At 40.1% G+C, this 17445-nt stretch overlaps 1 protein-coding gene across 10 annotated transcripts in view; it reads right to left on the bottom strand.

Annotated features, from left to right (window-relative positions):
- The window catches only part of WNK1 (WNK lysine deficient protein kinase 1), a 104771-nt gene that overhangs the window by 32300 nt on the left and 55026 nt on the right, over positions 1 to 17445 (bottom strand). For 9 of the 10 annotated variants that reach the window (XM_037388421.1, XM_037388422.1, XM_037388414.1 and 6 more), the window contains exons 5-11: positions 13647 to 13735; positions 12064 to 12283; positions 11503 to 11839; positions 10209 to 10396; positions 4650 to 5078; positions 1368 to 1439; positions 582 to 731 (exon numbers count right to left, since the gene is read on the bottom strand). In XM_037388421.1, coding sequence (XP_037244318.1) covers positions 582 to 731; positions 1368 to 1439; positions 4650 to 5078; positions 10209 to 10396; positions 11503 to 11839; positions 12064 to 12283; positions 13647 to 13735 — 1485 coding nt within the window. The remainder of the gene's footprint in view (positions 1 to 581; positions 732 to 1367; positions 1440 to 4649; positions 5079 to 10208; positions 10397 to 11502; positions 11840 to 12063; positions 12284 to 13646; positions 13736 to 17445) is intronic. The other variant, XM_037388423.1, reaches the window with a different exon arrangement.

Here is a 17445-nt window from a genome sequence, read left to right as displayed (position 1 = left end):
AGCAACAAAATAACAATTTGGAAAAAAAAAAAACCAACAAAAAAACAACAAAAAACAAGGCTCACATGTTGAAGAGAGAGATATGAGCCAAAATGAAGTAATACTCAGTAACAGAAGCTTCTTGACCAGGGAGTAAAGGAGAAGAGCAGAGTAAGAAAGATGACAGAGTGGAGAAGGCAGTCTTTATGTTTCGCTACCTGTATCAGTAAACTTGTTTTACACATGTAACTGTGCCAAAGATAGACACTGTATGGGAAGCAGAGAAGTGAAGTGACAAACTCCTGAAAATCCATTCATAATATACCATTTATCAGTATGTCTCACAATATTTTTGACAATTTAAAGATCTTTGTGCATGGAAGTGCTGTCCCTCCCTCAAATTACTCACGACTGCCATGTGGTGAAAGAATGGGTTTCCAACACATTTTCTAACAAAATTGACAGTTGTAATAGACTAAGAATACTAATAACTGGATGAATGTTTTGGAACTATTAGAAGAGATGACAAAAGTGGAAGTAGCAGCGTGTTGAATTTGCCAGCTGTGAAGAAGAAATCTTCTGCTGGAAAGAATTTTGTTTACCTGTGTCCCAGCTGCTGCCTGAGGCATTGGCATAATCTGTGAAGTTTGAGTTTGAGAAACAGTTTGTGTGGGAGTTGCACCAGCAGAAACTGATGGCTGCTGCAGCGGGTATTGTCCAGGCTGTTGGGAAGAGGCTGGCTGCTGTGCACTCTGTAGTAGGGAAAAGAAGAGGCAGAAGCTATTTTTTCCCCCCCCACAGAAGTTTTTAACACATATCCTATTTAAATTCTACTTTTCACTCCCTCAGTTAAGTGACATCACTGGTGGTTCTGAGTATGCTGAGTCAATTAAGCTTCAGCAGTTACTTATTAGCATTACTAATACAACTCCATTATCGGGACCAAATCTTTCAACAGAATTATTTCACCTGTGAAAACAAGAATGAAGATCATATAAAGGAAGAAAATGCAGATAAGATGAGGATGTTGCTGAAGACAGTATTTCCAGTTAGAAGAAATCATGACAGTGAAGTCTGCCTGTCTAGACAGTCTAAGTTGCAAATCCTGACATGCCCCCCTTGAATCGGACTACCACTGCAAGCTCAGGTGGAAATTGGGGAAGACAAGCATATGAAAACAAGCATTGACATGATTCTAAAAACAAATTTCAGAAAGCCAATTAAGTTAATCCCATAGCACTCAGACTGAGTGAGAACCAGAAGATTCCTCTGCTTTTGCCCAAAACTATGGGTTGAAAGGGGGACCGAGGTAGTCAACTGTTCTTAAGAATCGTCAAAATCCTATACTAAAAGTATTTGAGTCCTAGGTTTAGGAACTGTGCTCTTACCTGCTGAGTGTGTTGGGTAGGCTGGGATGGCACCGATGCACTGCTTGAGGCTGGCTGGCCTTGCACCTGTGTCTGGAGGAGGGGAAAAAAAAAAAAAAAAAGACAGAAAGTCAGCTTAAAAATACCCTACGGTTTCTGCAGCAGGCAGTTAAAATCATTTCTGCCTGGAATGATCTGGTTGGCACAGGTTTCTAGCTGTCCCTTTGGACAAATTCCACTACAACAACCAGAACAAAGTAGAACAATCTGGAAAAGCACTGAACTCCACTTTAAGTCTTTCAAAGCAACCAATACAGAAAGTCTTTGCAACCCACACAGCCCTCAACATGAGACAGATCAGCCTACCAGCTTCGTCTTCCACTGATGATGCTTTAAGAGCAGGATGCCTGGGTATGATAACTGGAAATAGAGGCTTTAAGTTTTACCTTTACATGTGTTCTAAACACAGCTAGGTGGGGGATAGAAGGAAGCTAGAACGAAATAAAACTATCTGTTAAAAAATATCAAAAGATACACAGAATTCTAGACCAATAACAAAGCACTCAGTACATGTACACGTCATGAGTTCCCTTTGAGAGGCATGTCAAAATACAAGCTAGAAATCATTTCCAGGCTCACTACCATTCAAAGGCTATCAAGAACTGGGAATTGAAGAATACAGGGGCTCACATCCTAGCTAAGACAGAATTTTTGAATAAGCAACGAAAAAAATGGATGAGTGGCATACAAATGAAGGTGGAAGATGCAGAGAAAAATGGAATGGATTTTCATTATTATTTTTGTGACAATTATACTTCTTTATCAGCTCCCGGGAGACAGCTAGACAAAGACTTCCAGATGAGTTCCCTGAGCATGCACCACTTCGTAAAATGAACTGCCTTTCCAAGAAACATATCTGGTGCATACGTATTGTATCAGAAATATCTACTATAATTCCTTAATGCTGTGATCATTCTGCTTGCAGAAGTCTATTAGGAACAAATTTAATAAGATTACATACTTTTTTAATTTAGAAACTTTGGGGAAAGCAGACTGCCAATGAGAAGAACCATTTTTTTCTTTGCTGTTTTTTAGAGCCTTGAGACCCTTATTGGCTGGCATCTAAACTTACGACTATATCCCACTGCTACAAACATCTGTTCACATTGACTCAGTTTGTGCTTCAAATTCTGATCTTTTAGTGCCTTAGAGATAAGAGATCCCAGAACTTATTTTACAGAATATAACCGTGATCCCTTACTGTCTTTTCCAGATGTATTTTAATCCCTCAGAAATCACTTCCTGAAGTTTAACAAAGATGGTTTATGGAAAAAACAATCCCCACAGTTTTCAAAGTTCTTGTATAGCAGCTTCACTCCACAAGTTCTCCTACAGCACAGAAATTACTATTATACTAGTGATTAAAGCTGTTTCAGCTTTAATAAAATACCTTTATTATCCCACACAGAAAGCCTTAAGTACTTAGTTATTTATCTTACCAGAAAAAGCAAAATGATTCCCTTCCAGTACCTTCACATAAATCCCAAAGTTGCTAATACTCCAGTAACTGAAGTGTCAGAGACCCTCTAATTCCAAGCACAGAAAGAATAGGGGAGATCTACTTAAAGTAAATCTTCTTTCACAAGAAAATTCACTTACGAGAAGTTTCAGACTACAAGTGCAGACACGATGTATAAACACATACACCTCGGTCACAGCGTACAAACGAATTACTGACTATTGCAAGTGGAAATACCATTTTACATACTGATAAAACATGTGCTTCCAAATTAAGCTTCAGGCCTCAAATTTTGCTTTTTAAAAGGATGCCATATTCTAGGCTTATAAAGAAGCAGTACCTACTAGCAACAGTTGTTTCTGCCACTAATTTCCTGCTCAGCTTGTTTAGCTTCTTTAATGATCCTGCAAGCACGTTTCCAAATCCATGCACACATACCGCTCTTCCCACTTTCTTCCCCCAAGCCTAGAAATAGCTCTTGCATTTTGGAGAGTCACCAAATTAACCTTGTTATCTAATGTAACATTCATACGAAAGTTCAACTCTGAATAACATACTCTCATTAAACTGCTAAGGAGCAGCAACAAAAACACAAAGGAAGTTTTACTATCACTGCTGACTCAAACTGTGGAGAAGATAAATTTCATTAAAATCAGTGTTTAAAAGCCAATTTGGTACTCCAGCTATCTCTTGCCAAAAGAACAACTAGTGCCAGCAGGAACACTGACCACTTGCTACCCTTAACACAAAAGCCCTACCAGGATTTCAGCTGAAGCTGAACACAGACCAGGTGGTTGCTGATGCCTCATTATTTCATTGTAACCTGGTAAGTTAAAGAGATCCTGGCATACCACTGACTTGGTGGAAAGACACCCCCATGAATGCCAATACTTCAAACCACATGGAGCAAGTCTGAGAGCAAGGCTCCTGTTTAAGTGCAAAGTATGACTCATAAAAAGCAGAGAAATTCTGGAAGGGTTTGCTCCTGTAACCTGAGGATAGAGTGCAGGTGGTCCTGATGGAAGCGAGGTGGACAAGGCCTGCTGAGTCGAGGCTCCCTGGGGGAAGCAGATGAAGAGCTGCGACTCTTGCAATACCTTCTGAGGCAGCTGAACAATGGGCAATGAGAAGTCTGAACCAAAAGCAGAAGATGACCCCCCTGTAGGGGGAGGAGACTGGAAATCGCCAGTGTCAGAGGAAGTCAGCTGTGAGGAATCACTGGAGTATTCTGGGCTTCCTTCCGGCCAGCTCCGCCTGGCAGAGCCTCCTCTGGGACCTGCTAACTCAGGACCAAGATAGTTACACTGCTCCTCTGTCACAGGCTGAAGCCGACCATGCGACCCTATGCCTTGAGTGGATTCCTCTTGACTGGTCTCCATAGAGCCCCGGCGACTTCTGTAGACCCGCTGGGGTAAAACTGCCCCTTCTGCTGAAGCAGAAGTCGGTGTGTGCACATGGAACTCAAAGACACAGCTCGCTCTGCCATCACCACTGTGAGAGAGCACAGCCGGGGCAGAGTGCGGAACAAATACCTGGTGGAATGTCATCTGAGCAGGATCTGCACTCAGAGGAGCTGAAACACTGGATAATGGAGAAAGGGGACCCATCCCAGAATCCAGCCTCAGGTTCTGAACATGTCTTGCCAGGTATGTTTGCCCCAATTGAAAGTCGAACACAGAGCTTTGTGGAGGACCACCTTGCCCATGGTTTGACTCAGAGACCTGCTTCATATGTTGTTCAGTCACATGAGAGTTATAAGCTACTTGATCATACTGCTCCGATACCTGTGATGGATAGTGCATGCCCACCAAATATACAGCTTCTGGATGCATTCTGTAGTGAGCATCCTCTGGAGGTGTTGGTCCAGATCTATAGTCACTGTGGACAGGAGCTGGCTCAAACACGGGATTAACTTGCACATGCAGAGGCTCTCCAGCGACTCTCTGAGCTGCTGTGCCCAGCATAACGAATGCCTCTGGTGTCCAATTGGTGGGACTACCACCAGGTGGAACTAAACTCTGGCCAGTCTTCAGCAATGGCTGGAAGTGGCAAGTTTGGGCTTCCAAAAATGAAGTGCTCTTGCGCCGCTGAGCAACTGCCACCTTCGGCGGGCAGACAGGTGGTGGTGAGAAAGACACCGGCCGTTCATGAACGGTTGGGAAAAATATCTGTGAATCTGGGAACGTTGGTGTTCCCCCACGCGGATGCTGAGGCTGTATTGACATGAACAAGACAAGTAATTCATACATTAAAAGTGAAAGCACGTCAACATGCACAGTTCACTAGGCAGTTCTGTGAAGTAACTTTATAGAATGACTACTCAATTCATGGTCAAAAACATACAATACTTAGGAAATTTAGGTGAGTCAAATATCCATTAAATACATCCATGGCAGGCGTAGCTACAAATGGAAATATTTGCTTGTGTTAGAGCTGCTTTTCCAGTCCAATTCCAATTATTAACAAAAAAAATCCCAGTTTTGCTCCCCACAATGGAATGAGATTTATTGTTACAGGCTATCCATTGTAATCAGTGCTTGAAATCCAATCAGACCCCTGAGGTTACTGCCATATGGGGAATATGAGAATTCAGAACTTGATAGCAGCAACAATGCTGAGCCTCTGGTTCGCACTTAGAAGATAAAACGACATTAAATCTTAGTATTATCCAACACAAAACCACAGTGCTAACGTCCTGTATGCTATCCAGTGAGCTAAAGAGAAACCTTTTATGGAGACAAAACTGAACCATTCCAGCCCACAGCTGTGGGGGAAGTATGGTAAAACTGCAAAGCCTCTGGATTCTGCTAGTTGATCATCTCTTTTGATCCCTTTGATCACTTCTGATCATACCTTTTCACACAGAAAATTAGCACTCGCTGAAACAAACCTAACTCTGACCTGGAGAATAAGAAATTCACAGGGTTAGTAACAGCAGTTCTTTGGCAATTCCACTCCATCTGATGTACTACTTCAGATGAGGGTCAACTTATTTAAGATTCATTGGGATAATATCACTAAAGAGAGTTCTGTGTAAGAATACCAAATAATTTAGTAATTCCGCATTTTTTCATCTCTGTCTACAGTATGCCAAGACAATGTACTATCTACCCTAAAGGGAAAAAAAATCTGCAAGTGTACTGTCTTTTAGATTGCATTTATGACTTTTTCAAGTTGCTGTTTCCACATTGTTCTTTCTCCTCAGCCCCTTTTTTCCAGAAAAGCAGCAGCAAATTTCCATATTGACCAATACTAGTAAGAAGGTCCTACAGGATTAAGAACTCTTCCTACATTCTGAAAACTGGTTCTACATACTTAATTTACAAAGAAATGTTTCTCAAAGTTTATTTTGTGTAAAACAAAGCCCAAAACTGAAAAGAAACTACCTGCTGTCTTGCAAGCTATCTTGCATCTAACTTTGAGAAACAAAACTATCACTTCTTCCCATCAAGAAGCAGTTGAAGTGGCATTTCCAATTAAAACTTACAGAAAAATCCTCAAAAGTATTTGTACTCTGAATTTCCAATATCACTAGTACAGCTAGCCATAGCTTTTAAAATAACCAGCCACAGTAACCAAGCTTTAAAAGCTGGCTGCTTTGTGCAAGGCTGGATTAACATTCAATGCGTGCTTTGAAGTTGGAAAATAAAAAGCTGGTCTTCTGACTTCAGGGGATGAGAACTAGTCTTCCCTTTACCTTCTGTGATACAACTGGGTAATTTACATTTATACTATCCTAAAATACAAAAAAAAAAAATATGGTCAGCCACTGTTTGATAATGTTCATGTGCACTGCTTCCAGAAAAACAGGAGGAAAAAAAAAAAAAAATCAACATTCCAGCAGCACAGTGCAAGGAATAAGGAATCAACTCTTCATTTTCTCATTTTAAAAATGCCCAAAGCCTGGGATGTATTTAATGATAACTTATCTTACTGTGCCAGGAGGCAAATGGTAACACATACAGGACTGACAGAGAGGGAGGGCAGGCTGGAGCGTCGATGCTTGCGTGGAGAGGCAGAGTGCATGGGCAGGACACTTTCCAGGGCTTTAGAAAGCTTTTCTGCAAAGGTTTCTTCAGGGACAGTCCGAAGGTAGAAAGGAGAAAGAGGTGCAGACAGCGCTGGTGGTGGGGTGCAAGGAGCACTGAGAGGGATGCAGGACATAGAGGGAAGAGCAGGAAGGTGGGGGACACAAACTGACATGCTACGACCACGTTGAGGCTAAAGGAGGAAAACAAAAGTTAAGAATTGAACACTAAAAAATAAAAATGTGTAACCAAACCAGCAAAAACTATAATGAGGTAGAAAAGAAACACACACATAATGAGAGGCCAAATACTGACTCATACGAGTACAAGAAGATATGAGAATGCTGAATGAATGCCAACACACACTGGGAACAGGCTGTGTGCACCTCTGAGGACCCATTTGCCTTAGGTTACTGCTCAGTGTTGGATGTTCCCTAGTACCCTTACAAGAAGCACGTGGAAAGCACAACAGACAGGAGAGTGTTTTTTCTCTGGGGCCATGGTGCAGCCCATACTGTGTGTACCCACAGCATCTGTTAGTCTGACAAAAAAAAAAAAAAAAAAAAAGCAGCCCTGAGTGGATACTGATGAGCTTTCAAACATTCATTCTTAGTTTAGTGACTGGGTATGTGTTTACACATATCACCTCACCAGTCTCTCTGCTTGGGCACCTCCCTGCCTGAATTAAGTGGACTAACTGTATGCAGCTGGCTTAATTAACCAAAACATTACCATAAAAATTTAAACATTACATATTCTACATGAGTTGTGGAAAAAAAAGGTTCTTTAACATGTGGAAAATACAGTAAAATTAGCCTTAGACAAGCATTTTCCAGATACTGGGCCAATAAAAGCATCAGGATTTTGTAATCTTGCCACAATCCAGAAGACCACAGGTCAAAATCCAACCGAACTGTAAGAATTAGAATTAGGTTTTGCAGTGTTTTTTTGAGGGTTGGTTGAAGGTTTTTTTGCTATTGCTTTTTTTGGTGTGGTGTGTTTTATTGTGGTTTTTCTAAGTGAATGGAAAGATGTTGTTTTAAAGAGGCAGTCTTCAACTGCAACTTTTCCTTCCCTAATGGTATAGGCCTCTTACAGATGTAATCCACAATTTGTTAATGAAATTAAAATCAAATACAGACTTCCAGGGAAAAAAACCACCAAGATATCCAGTAGAGATCTGGTTTTCAAGATTTCTCATGTGAGAAATCTTGCTAGACTGCTCAAAAAATTGGAAGAAGGGCATAAGGGAACTCAAAGGGTTAAATAAATACTTCACTCATAGCCTTTGCTGTTCCAAGGCAGAACTAGTTATACATGTCATTCATGATAAATTTATCTAAACTGTTTGGAAACATCTCCAGTGATGGAGACTGCAGTACTTAACTGTCCTTGTTAGTTAGGAAAAAAACCAAACCCTTTCCAAACAACAATTCCATGCTGCAAATTGGGCTGCTTATCTCTTATTCTATCTGACAACAGTGTTGTGATCTGATTAGCCTTCTCCTATTTTACAGCAGCCTTTAATGCTTTCTCTTGCCTCAAGCTCATCTTTCATAGGTTCAGCTTAACTATTTCAGTCTCCCTACATAAACCATGTTTTCTGTATTTCTGGTGGTGTTTCTTTTGGTCACGCTCCTCTGAATTGTCTTCCAGTTCACCCTCGAGTTTGCTCAAGCAGGGTGTCTAGGATAGACTTACCAATTGCCAAGAGCAGAAGAACTGTTTCACATAACATGATGTTTGCCTTTTTCAAAACAGTATGATGTTTTTGACCATGTCCAGCTTGTGGTCCAATGTAATCCCTGACTTTTTTTTTCCAGAATTGCTGCCTAGTCAGTTGTTGCTCATCCTGTACTCATGTAGCTGATTCCTGTCTAAGCACAAACTTTGTTCTTGTCCTGATTAAACTGCATTCTGTTTCTTTTTAAGGCCATCTCTCCAGTTGTCAATATCATTTAGACTTGTCATCCTGTCCTCCCACCTTTAGTAGTTCCTGTAGTGTTCTACTCCATTCTGTCAACCTCCTAGTACCACTGTCTTCATCATAGAGCATGAGCACATTTTAGCAGTGAATTAAGCAGCTTGACTGTACTTCTATCATATGCTTGTTCTCCCATCCCCTCTCAAAAGATTATGGTCTTTCAACCTGGAAGCTAGCCATCCCAAGACAGTGAAACGGCTTCTGGTCCAATATATGACCATACATGAAAATATGGCTTACCCAGCACAAGAGCTTATTTAGAGGGATCAAAACCCCATTTAATAAAGGACTAGCAGTACCACACGCTTCAGGTTAAGTGCCTTTGAAAAACATGGAGACGCTTTGCTTGTGAGTGAAATCAGCATGTTTTCCGAAAAGCTAGTAACACCAACAATTCTGTAATAAAGCCTACAAACCACCAGTACCGAAAAAAGTGAGGACTCTCAGTCTTAAGTGTCACATCTTCTCCCTTATGTTATTACTACATTATACCATAATGTCTCTCAGGTTTAGATTTTTATTTGTGTAAAAAACAAGTGACAAGGGGCACCACTGAAGACAATGTAACAGTAGCAGAAGTTCTACTCCAGAGTTAGAATAGATTTCTGCATACTCTCATACTTAGATCTAAAAACATACCAAGGAAAAAAAACCATGACAAAATAAAAGGGCAATACAAATGAACACAGTAGGAAAAGTATTTGTGCCCAGTGCAGACTTTCCAGGGAAAAGGAATACACATGGCAACTGATGAGCAAATCAACACAAGCTAGAAATAAAACTGGGAACAAGGATGAGGGGTCTTTTCACTCCAGAGTTCTCACATGCAGCATTCTATAACAGTTAAAAAAAAAATCTTACCTGCAGAATCTGTAATCAAAGCCTCACAGAACACACACAATTTCATACTTATACAGTAGCTCAAATTATTCTAACCCCTTCTTCAAAACAAACCAACGGCTTGACCCCTAGGAACTTCATATACCCATACACACACCTTCCCAAGTGAGATACGCTTACTTTCATGAGATAGTATTGTCATAACAAAACTACTTCCATCTACTAAAAAAACCCTAACCCATCACTCTCATAAGTGCACGCAAGATTAAATAAAAGTTTTAAAGACACATATGCCCTTGCACTTTCCTATCCCCACCTAGACTCAGTCACCTTGCAAAAACAGCCCCTGCACTACTCCCATGCAGAATTTGCATCACATGCAAAAGAAAACATACACAGAAGATTGCCTAGCAAACTTCCCGCTCACCTTTCAAAGGAAATACAAAATCAAATAATTTCATGCATTTGAAGTACTTTAGGTTTTGGCTTACCGCTGCAGGTGGCTGATATCCTCCATGCTGTTGTGACTGCACTTGGCCAACTGAAGCTCCATATCCCTGGGCTGCAGCTGTTGAGATTGACTGGTCATGCTGGGAACCATATGACACAGTCTGTTGACTGCTTACACATGATTCGGTATAAACAGATGATCCCTGGCCACTGTCAACTGTCCCATCAGCTGCAGAAGTTAAAGATTAAGATACACATTTCAAGAACTGCAGTCTGAATTCACAACTTTAAAGCTATAATAAAATATTAGATCGATGTTTGTGCCATGTAACATGGACCTTATCAGCATTTACCCTCTTGTAATATTTAAGTTTGGTTAGAAAAAAAAATTTTCCCCTTCCTCAATATAGTAATTCCTTACCAATATGTTTTCCCCTAGGCTCTGAGAAAAATCAGTGATTTCAGGAGTTCCTTGGGAAGATACTTAACAGTAAACTATGTTTCCTATAAAAGGCTAGACTAGAAATAAAAACTTAAATTTCACATTGTTACAAATGATCTTTCAGGGTTTTTTTAATTATTATGTTTATTCAGTTTTATACAGATGTATAAAACAGGTCTGTTGTGTTGACTAGCAGATGCACCTGATGTAGGCATAGCTGAGAAACTAAAAACCTATTACCTAAAGAGTAGAAAGTAATTTGCTTTCTAAGTTCACCATTCTAATACAGAAGTTCTCATCTACCATCATTTTTCAAATACTGATTCAAATGTAGGGATGGCAGAGGAGGAAAAGTTAAAGACATGAGTTCTTTTTTTTTTTTATATATAGTATGTGAAACAGAAAAATCAAACCTTTTTTCAGTAAGGAAATTATGAGCTGAACTGCGTGTACATGAACCTCATTTCCACCTTAAACACAAGTTACCAAGGATTCAAACAAGTGTTCCTAACAGCTCTAACTGCACTGGTGCAAGAGTATCAGCCTTCTGCAGGGCCAAAGCATACTGTCCCTTATAGGAGGCCAGCAAAAACTAGGACATGTGTTCATGCTTCAGGTGCCTCTATTCATGTTCTGTATGAACTTAAAACAACGGAAAATTATTTTGTGCTAAGACACTGGACTATGAATTGTGCCAAGACTTGACTCAGCTAAGGCATAGGAATGCATCTTATTTTGCTGTGCTTTCTAGTGGGCTCATGTTCCTCAGCAGACAACAGCGGTAGACAGCAACACCTTAAGATACTTACTGCTATACCCATCAGAAGTTTAAAACTTTAAGGAGGAGAACTGTGTAAGTGCAAGAGTTTCTAAACAAATCAACTGACACTTACAAAGAACAGATATACTGGGCTGCTGGAACTGCAGTTGTTGGTGTTGATCAGCTTCTGGTTCTTCAGGCTCCACTTGTGTAGAAACCGATGCTGAAGTAGCGGGGACAGGAGTAGTACCAGTGACAGATGGCGGATGCTTTGACCCTGCATGGGAAGCACTTGACGGTTGCTGTAGCTCCAGCTGCTGCTTCTGACTACCTTCTTCCTGAAGCTTCTTCTCCTGTTCTTCTCGCACCAATTGACGCTGCTCTCGCTTTCGCTTTATCAAAGACACCCTGTCCTTGATAGCTTTCGCCATTGTCTTGTGATCCCCTTCACAGACATAGCCAGATTCCACCTGAAGGAGGATATATTCACAGAATTCAGACTGTCATAGACAGCCACTGTTGTAGTGCTACAATATAAGCTCCCACTCTGGCATTACCTTCTCATCTGCAAACTTCTGAAGCTGTTTTATTTCTAGACAGTAACAACTGCAAAGGCAGCAGCTGACAGACTACACTTCACCGTCAGAAAACACCAGTACTTCCGACGCTTTGTAAGACCACCCTCACCACTTACCATTTCTTGTGCTACATCCTCTGGGACATCTCTCTCCAAGTCAAAGGAAAACTCTATTGCCTCATTATCTTTATATTTGCCCTTGAGTTTTTTTATGTCTTCAATTCTCAGCCAGAGTTTAATGGCAATTTTTTCTCCATCATCTTCCTCTGCTAGTTCTACCCGTACTCCAGTCTCTTCTTGGAAGAAAGCATGATTCAAAAGGTCCTTAATAGCATATCTAGCATATTGGGAAAGAATGTAGAAAGCACACACAGTTATTAGGTTTTCCTAAAATATTAAGGCATGTTCTTGCCTCATGACCTCCTGAATTTATTCTCTACATTTCACACTTCTCCGAAAAATTACCTGACAGCCTATTATTCATATGTCTATTTAAAAGCATGATGGAGAAACAAAATGCAGCAGATGTACCAGAAAAACACCATCACACGTTGGTCAGCAGCAGTACCAACAGATTTAAGCCAGCTGAACAGGATATATATATGAACTAAAGCGATAAGAAACCTTGAAGAAACAGTTGGTTTTACTGAACATAAAGATCCACCACAACTCTTCATCCCTAAATCAGTACAGTAATCCAAGTATATATTTCACAATTTCAAGATCTTATCAAAAGCCTCATCTAGTAAATTCAGCACTTGATAAGCACCACATGATGCCTTTCATATTTGATACTATTTTGAACCACTTCAACTTGCGTTCTGTTTGGCATAGTTACCAGCTTTGTCCTAAAGGTACAAGAGATCTATGTGCATATATGCACAGCATTAGCAGTATTAGTCTAAAAGCTAACTGCTTGAACTAAATGGCAAGAAGTAAGTGATGTGCAGCCACAAAAGTAAAAATGGGGAAAAAATAAGAGATTGTTTAAAACCAAGAAAAAAACCCATAAATTAAAAATATACAGCAATGCCATCAGGTGTAGAACTTCAAGAATTAATAGAAGGGGATTAATAAACACCCATAAACTGACAAAAGTAGCTCTGAACAGAACAGCTGGAGGCTAAAGGAGGTTCAAAGGCTAAAGCATTCTCAAATTGGACATTCAGTAAGCAGTAACTATGTAAAATCTGAAAACAAAATAAACCCCACAAATAAGCCATCAAAGCAGTTACAGATCTCCTGTAATGGTATAAGTGAATCACTGAGTAGAAATGTAGATGAAAATGAGCAGCAAGAATGTGAAAAATAAAAAAGCCCTCAAAATAATCAGCCATAACACACCAACAAAAATCAAAGGGACAGGAAAAACAAAGGATTACAGAGTAACAAACCAACTAAGTAATCCAAATACCTGGGAACCCAGAAGGATTGTCTTCCACTGTTTTGCTGACTAGGTCAAAGTTTTATTAAAAGCAGTAGAATTTCTGAATAAACTGACATGGATGGTTACTACATCATTTGAACTTTTCCTGACATTTCATTCTCTAAAATAATCATTGAGTAAGAATCTACCACAGATTAGATGCTGCAGAAGTAATACTAGCTTTCCAACATAACACAGAAGATCCCAGGAACTGGATCTGGTACCATCACAGGTAAGACTCAGTCATACCTCTATCTGAAAAGGTAGTACTTACCTTTCACCTTTGTTTTGCCGAATGCATCCCTCAATAATCTCCTTCACTTCAGGGATTGCTACTTTATCGAAGCTGGCTGGCTTGACACCCTGAAACACATAAGTAACAACATAGAAACTGGAATCCCCAGCTGATTTAAGTTTTGGTTGTGTTTACAGGCTGTTTTTACTCAACAGGTAACTGGCCTGAATTCCCCACTAGTCGTACTTATTAAGAAATCTGACCCCAATCTTACTGTTCATCTGTTTGTTACTGACTTTTACAAACATCCCCCCTCAGCCCCATTTCTCAGCTACATTTCCACAAAAGAAGGCTTTAGCAGTTAGGGTCTCAGTTATGATAAGAGAACCATTTAGTTTCCACGGAAGGTATCCTGGTTAGAAGCAAGTACACAGACTGGACTAAGAATGGAAGAAAATGATTCCTATGTAACACTAACGCATGAACCTACACGATGCTGCTTCCCAGAATGTTTCCAACATGCCATTATATGCAGTAATTTTGGCATAGATTGATTTTACAGCAAGAACTTTAGCCCAGAATGATCTGACTAGATCATTAAATGTCCAATGTTTAAAAAAAATAAAGTTAAATTAAAAAGCACAACATTTTCCTGTAGCTTAGCTCTCCCCAGAACACCTACTATATCCAAACCACACTCCTGCATCACTACTGTCGTGAGTTCAGGAAAATGAGCTTAGCAATACAGACCTTTACAAAAGCCCTTCAACAACACATGGCAATCCCTTCTCCAATACACACTAAAGCCATTGGGAGAGAGCAAAACAAAATTTAAGTATAATCAGCTACTCAGATCAGTAAAGCAAACAGGCTGTGAGGTATGACCACCTGGGAATTCTGCAACACTACAGGCAGAGTGCCAAGTTTCATCACTTAATCAAGGTCAGAATCTCTATTTTGGGGACAATTTGGCATTCAATTTTACTTGATTCAGCCTTTAGCTTCAAATTCTGTACTTAAGACCACAGACCAAGAGAGCGTAAAGACATCCTGTTCAAACTGCTACATTAGGAGTTTTCAAGCCAAACAAACCTGAAATCATACACTTGATACATCTGATCCTGTGCAACTGGTAAATCACAACTAAACAAAGTGAAAAACACAGGATCTGAAGTATAGAAATGAATGTAGTAGCAGTACAAGTATAATGACTCATGTCTAACCAGAAAGTATTCCTCCCAATACCCTACATAATACTGCTGCCCACCTAATGGGGACATCAAGACATGACACACACACACACCCCTTCCTCTATTGCCAGCAGAAAATAAGTCTTGAAACGCAAAAGTTCAAGTCTTTGAACCAGAGCCTTTGCAACCACAGACCTTCATTTAACTGAACACAGAGACTTTATACCATAATAATTTCCATCTACATTTAGATCATTTTCTCCCACTTGGCCAGACTTGGCAGTATATTGACTCCATATGTCCGCTACCTAAAATATTCTCTACCACACTCTTCCAGGAGAGGGCACAGTCAACGTCAACTTGTAACTGATGCAAACACAAGTCTGGGAGAAGCACTGAGTCTAGTCTTTCAGCAAAGAACAGAGGTATTTGTCACTACATTTTACATAGGTATTATATCACAAATTTTTAAAAGGACATAAATCCTGTAAGAAAAAAAAGTTTTCACTTTGAAAAAACCTTCCTGTTACAACACCATTCTGGTTATCTATTTCTTTTCTCTAAAATTTGCTCTTACGGTATTCCAGCAGTTCAAATTCACAGAACTGAAGAGTGTATTGTGACTAGAATAAGCCCTGAAACACAGTCTGTCAGTTAACATTAGCTTAATGCTTTTAAAAGCTTCACTGAACATTAAGACTTCTGGAGATCAATGCCTCAGCTGCTAAGACACCAGATCAAAGTTTGGATGGGCAAGTTCAATATACTTTAACCAGGTCATATCACAAATCTCCAGCTTCCTAGCAGGACATCGCAGAGCCTCACATTCTATAGAGATTTATAAAACATGTTTTAGTGTTTATTACTGGCATCAAGTACCTGTTTGTATGTGTCTTTGCTCATATAGCAGACTAGTCACAGACACTCACCTTTAATTATGACCAAGCTTAAAATATGGCCCCAGGAGCTGAGGTTCATACATGCAGAAATATATTCCTATACATAATTAAACGTTATGCTATATACACATACATATATAATCTAAGCAATAATTATTCAACTGCTTATTGTATATATTTGTATCCAAATTTGCTAAAGTTTAAAACATCTGCATCTCCTAAACAGCTCAAGCCCCAGACACAGCACAGCAGCTTGTGTGTATGTTCATTTACACTGTGCCAGCAGAAGGAAGATGTCAGATCTGTGGCAATCTCAGAAAAAGTAAAAGCTAGGATGAGTAAGACAACTGGTACAGCAAAATACTAACATAAAGCCAGAACATGAGTTTTCATGTTAACTATTCTATCACATGCTCTGTTCTTGCATTAAACCTGAACAGGTAAAGCTAAGAACAGTTTCTAAAAATCAGTAATTCAGTCTGCTACCCTGAAAGAAATTAAATACGTATTCAAAATCTTCAGGTCCTTCTATGAGGGCCATCTCACAGAGGCTCCCACCAGCCTCCTCCAGCATAGCTTCTATGTTCCTATCTGCTCCTCAGAAAATCTGAGAGAAGCTCACAGTAGGGCCTAAAGCCAACAGTACCCCTTACACTGAAGTCCAGGCCACCTAAGTACCATCAACTTTTAAAAAAAAAATATTTTTTTTTTAGGTCCTCCAAACACTAGGGGAATATCAAACTATTTTACATAACAAGAGAGAGGACACTAGGAATGATAGAAATCAATAAATCAGTGAACCCTTTCCTAGGCATCCTAGGCAGAACTGAGGGTGCACCTTCGTTGGCCATCACAGAGAAACCAGTGAGGCCACGCCAGGCCCTGCAATTCACATAACCTTCATGTGTCCTTAAGATCAAATGAGCTGTGCAGCCAAGCATACATTCATTACTTTCTGCACCCAAAGCCACTCAAGTACATGCTAAGCCATTCAGGATTTCCTGGTTTTCACCACACTTACTGCAAGATGGGCACATTCTTATGTGCCTCTCCTGGTCCCCAAACTCCTTAGAAGAGTCAATCACAAGACAACTCATCTTTTAATTTACCAGTCCAATTCCCCCATGGCAGTTTAATAAGAGCTAAACACCTGAACCTCACTAGCAGTTCTTGAGTCTTCTAAAAAAAAAAAAAAAAAATAGAAGGAAGAGCTCTTGCAGAGGAAAAAAAAAGTGTAGACAGGTATAACAGGCAGGCATGCAAAGAAAGCATCAACATTTTCTCAAGCTACCACCTAAAATAGCCTGAACTGGCACGGCTGCTGAAAGCAAGTCTCCTGTTCTCCATCTCCCATTTCCACAGCCATGCCACTTCCTCCCTGTCGCCAGCACATACATTCATACAACTTCACAATGAACCAGATCATGGTGTTCATCAGGCTTGAAACAAATCCAACCAAAAAAGTCTGCTGCTACTTCCAGTGAGCTGAAGGTCCCCAGTCTGGCTCCCTACACTGCTGCACTAGCTCTCAGGCTTATAGAAAGAAAGCGATAGTACAATAGCTAACAAGGGCTGAACAGCTTCTTTTGAAAGAAGTGCCAACTTTAAACCCACTGAACACTTAAATTTTGAGAGCACCTCTAAAATGTGGGCATATATGTAGGTACCACCAAAGCGCAACTGATGCAAAACTAAATACTTATCTTAACAGTCTTCACGTTACACATAAGAAGAGCTTTCATATTTCAC

Source organism: Falco rusticolus, chromosome 5 (assembly GCF_015220075.1).
Source record: "Falco rusticolus isolate bFalRus1 chromosome 5, bFalRus1.pri, whole genome shotgun sequence".
Classification (NCBI taxonomy): Eukaryota; Metazoa; Chordata; class Aves; order Falconiformes; family Falconidae; genus Falco; species Falco rusticolus.
This window is presented reverse-complemented; position numbering and strand designations above follow the sequence as displayed.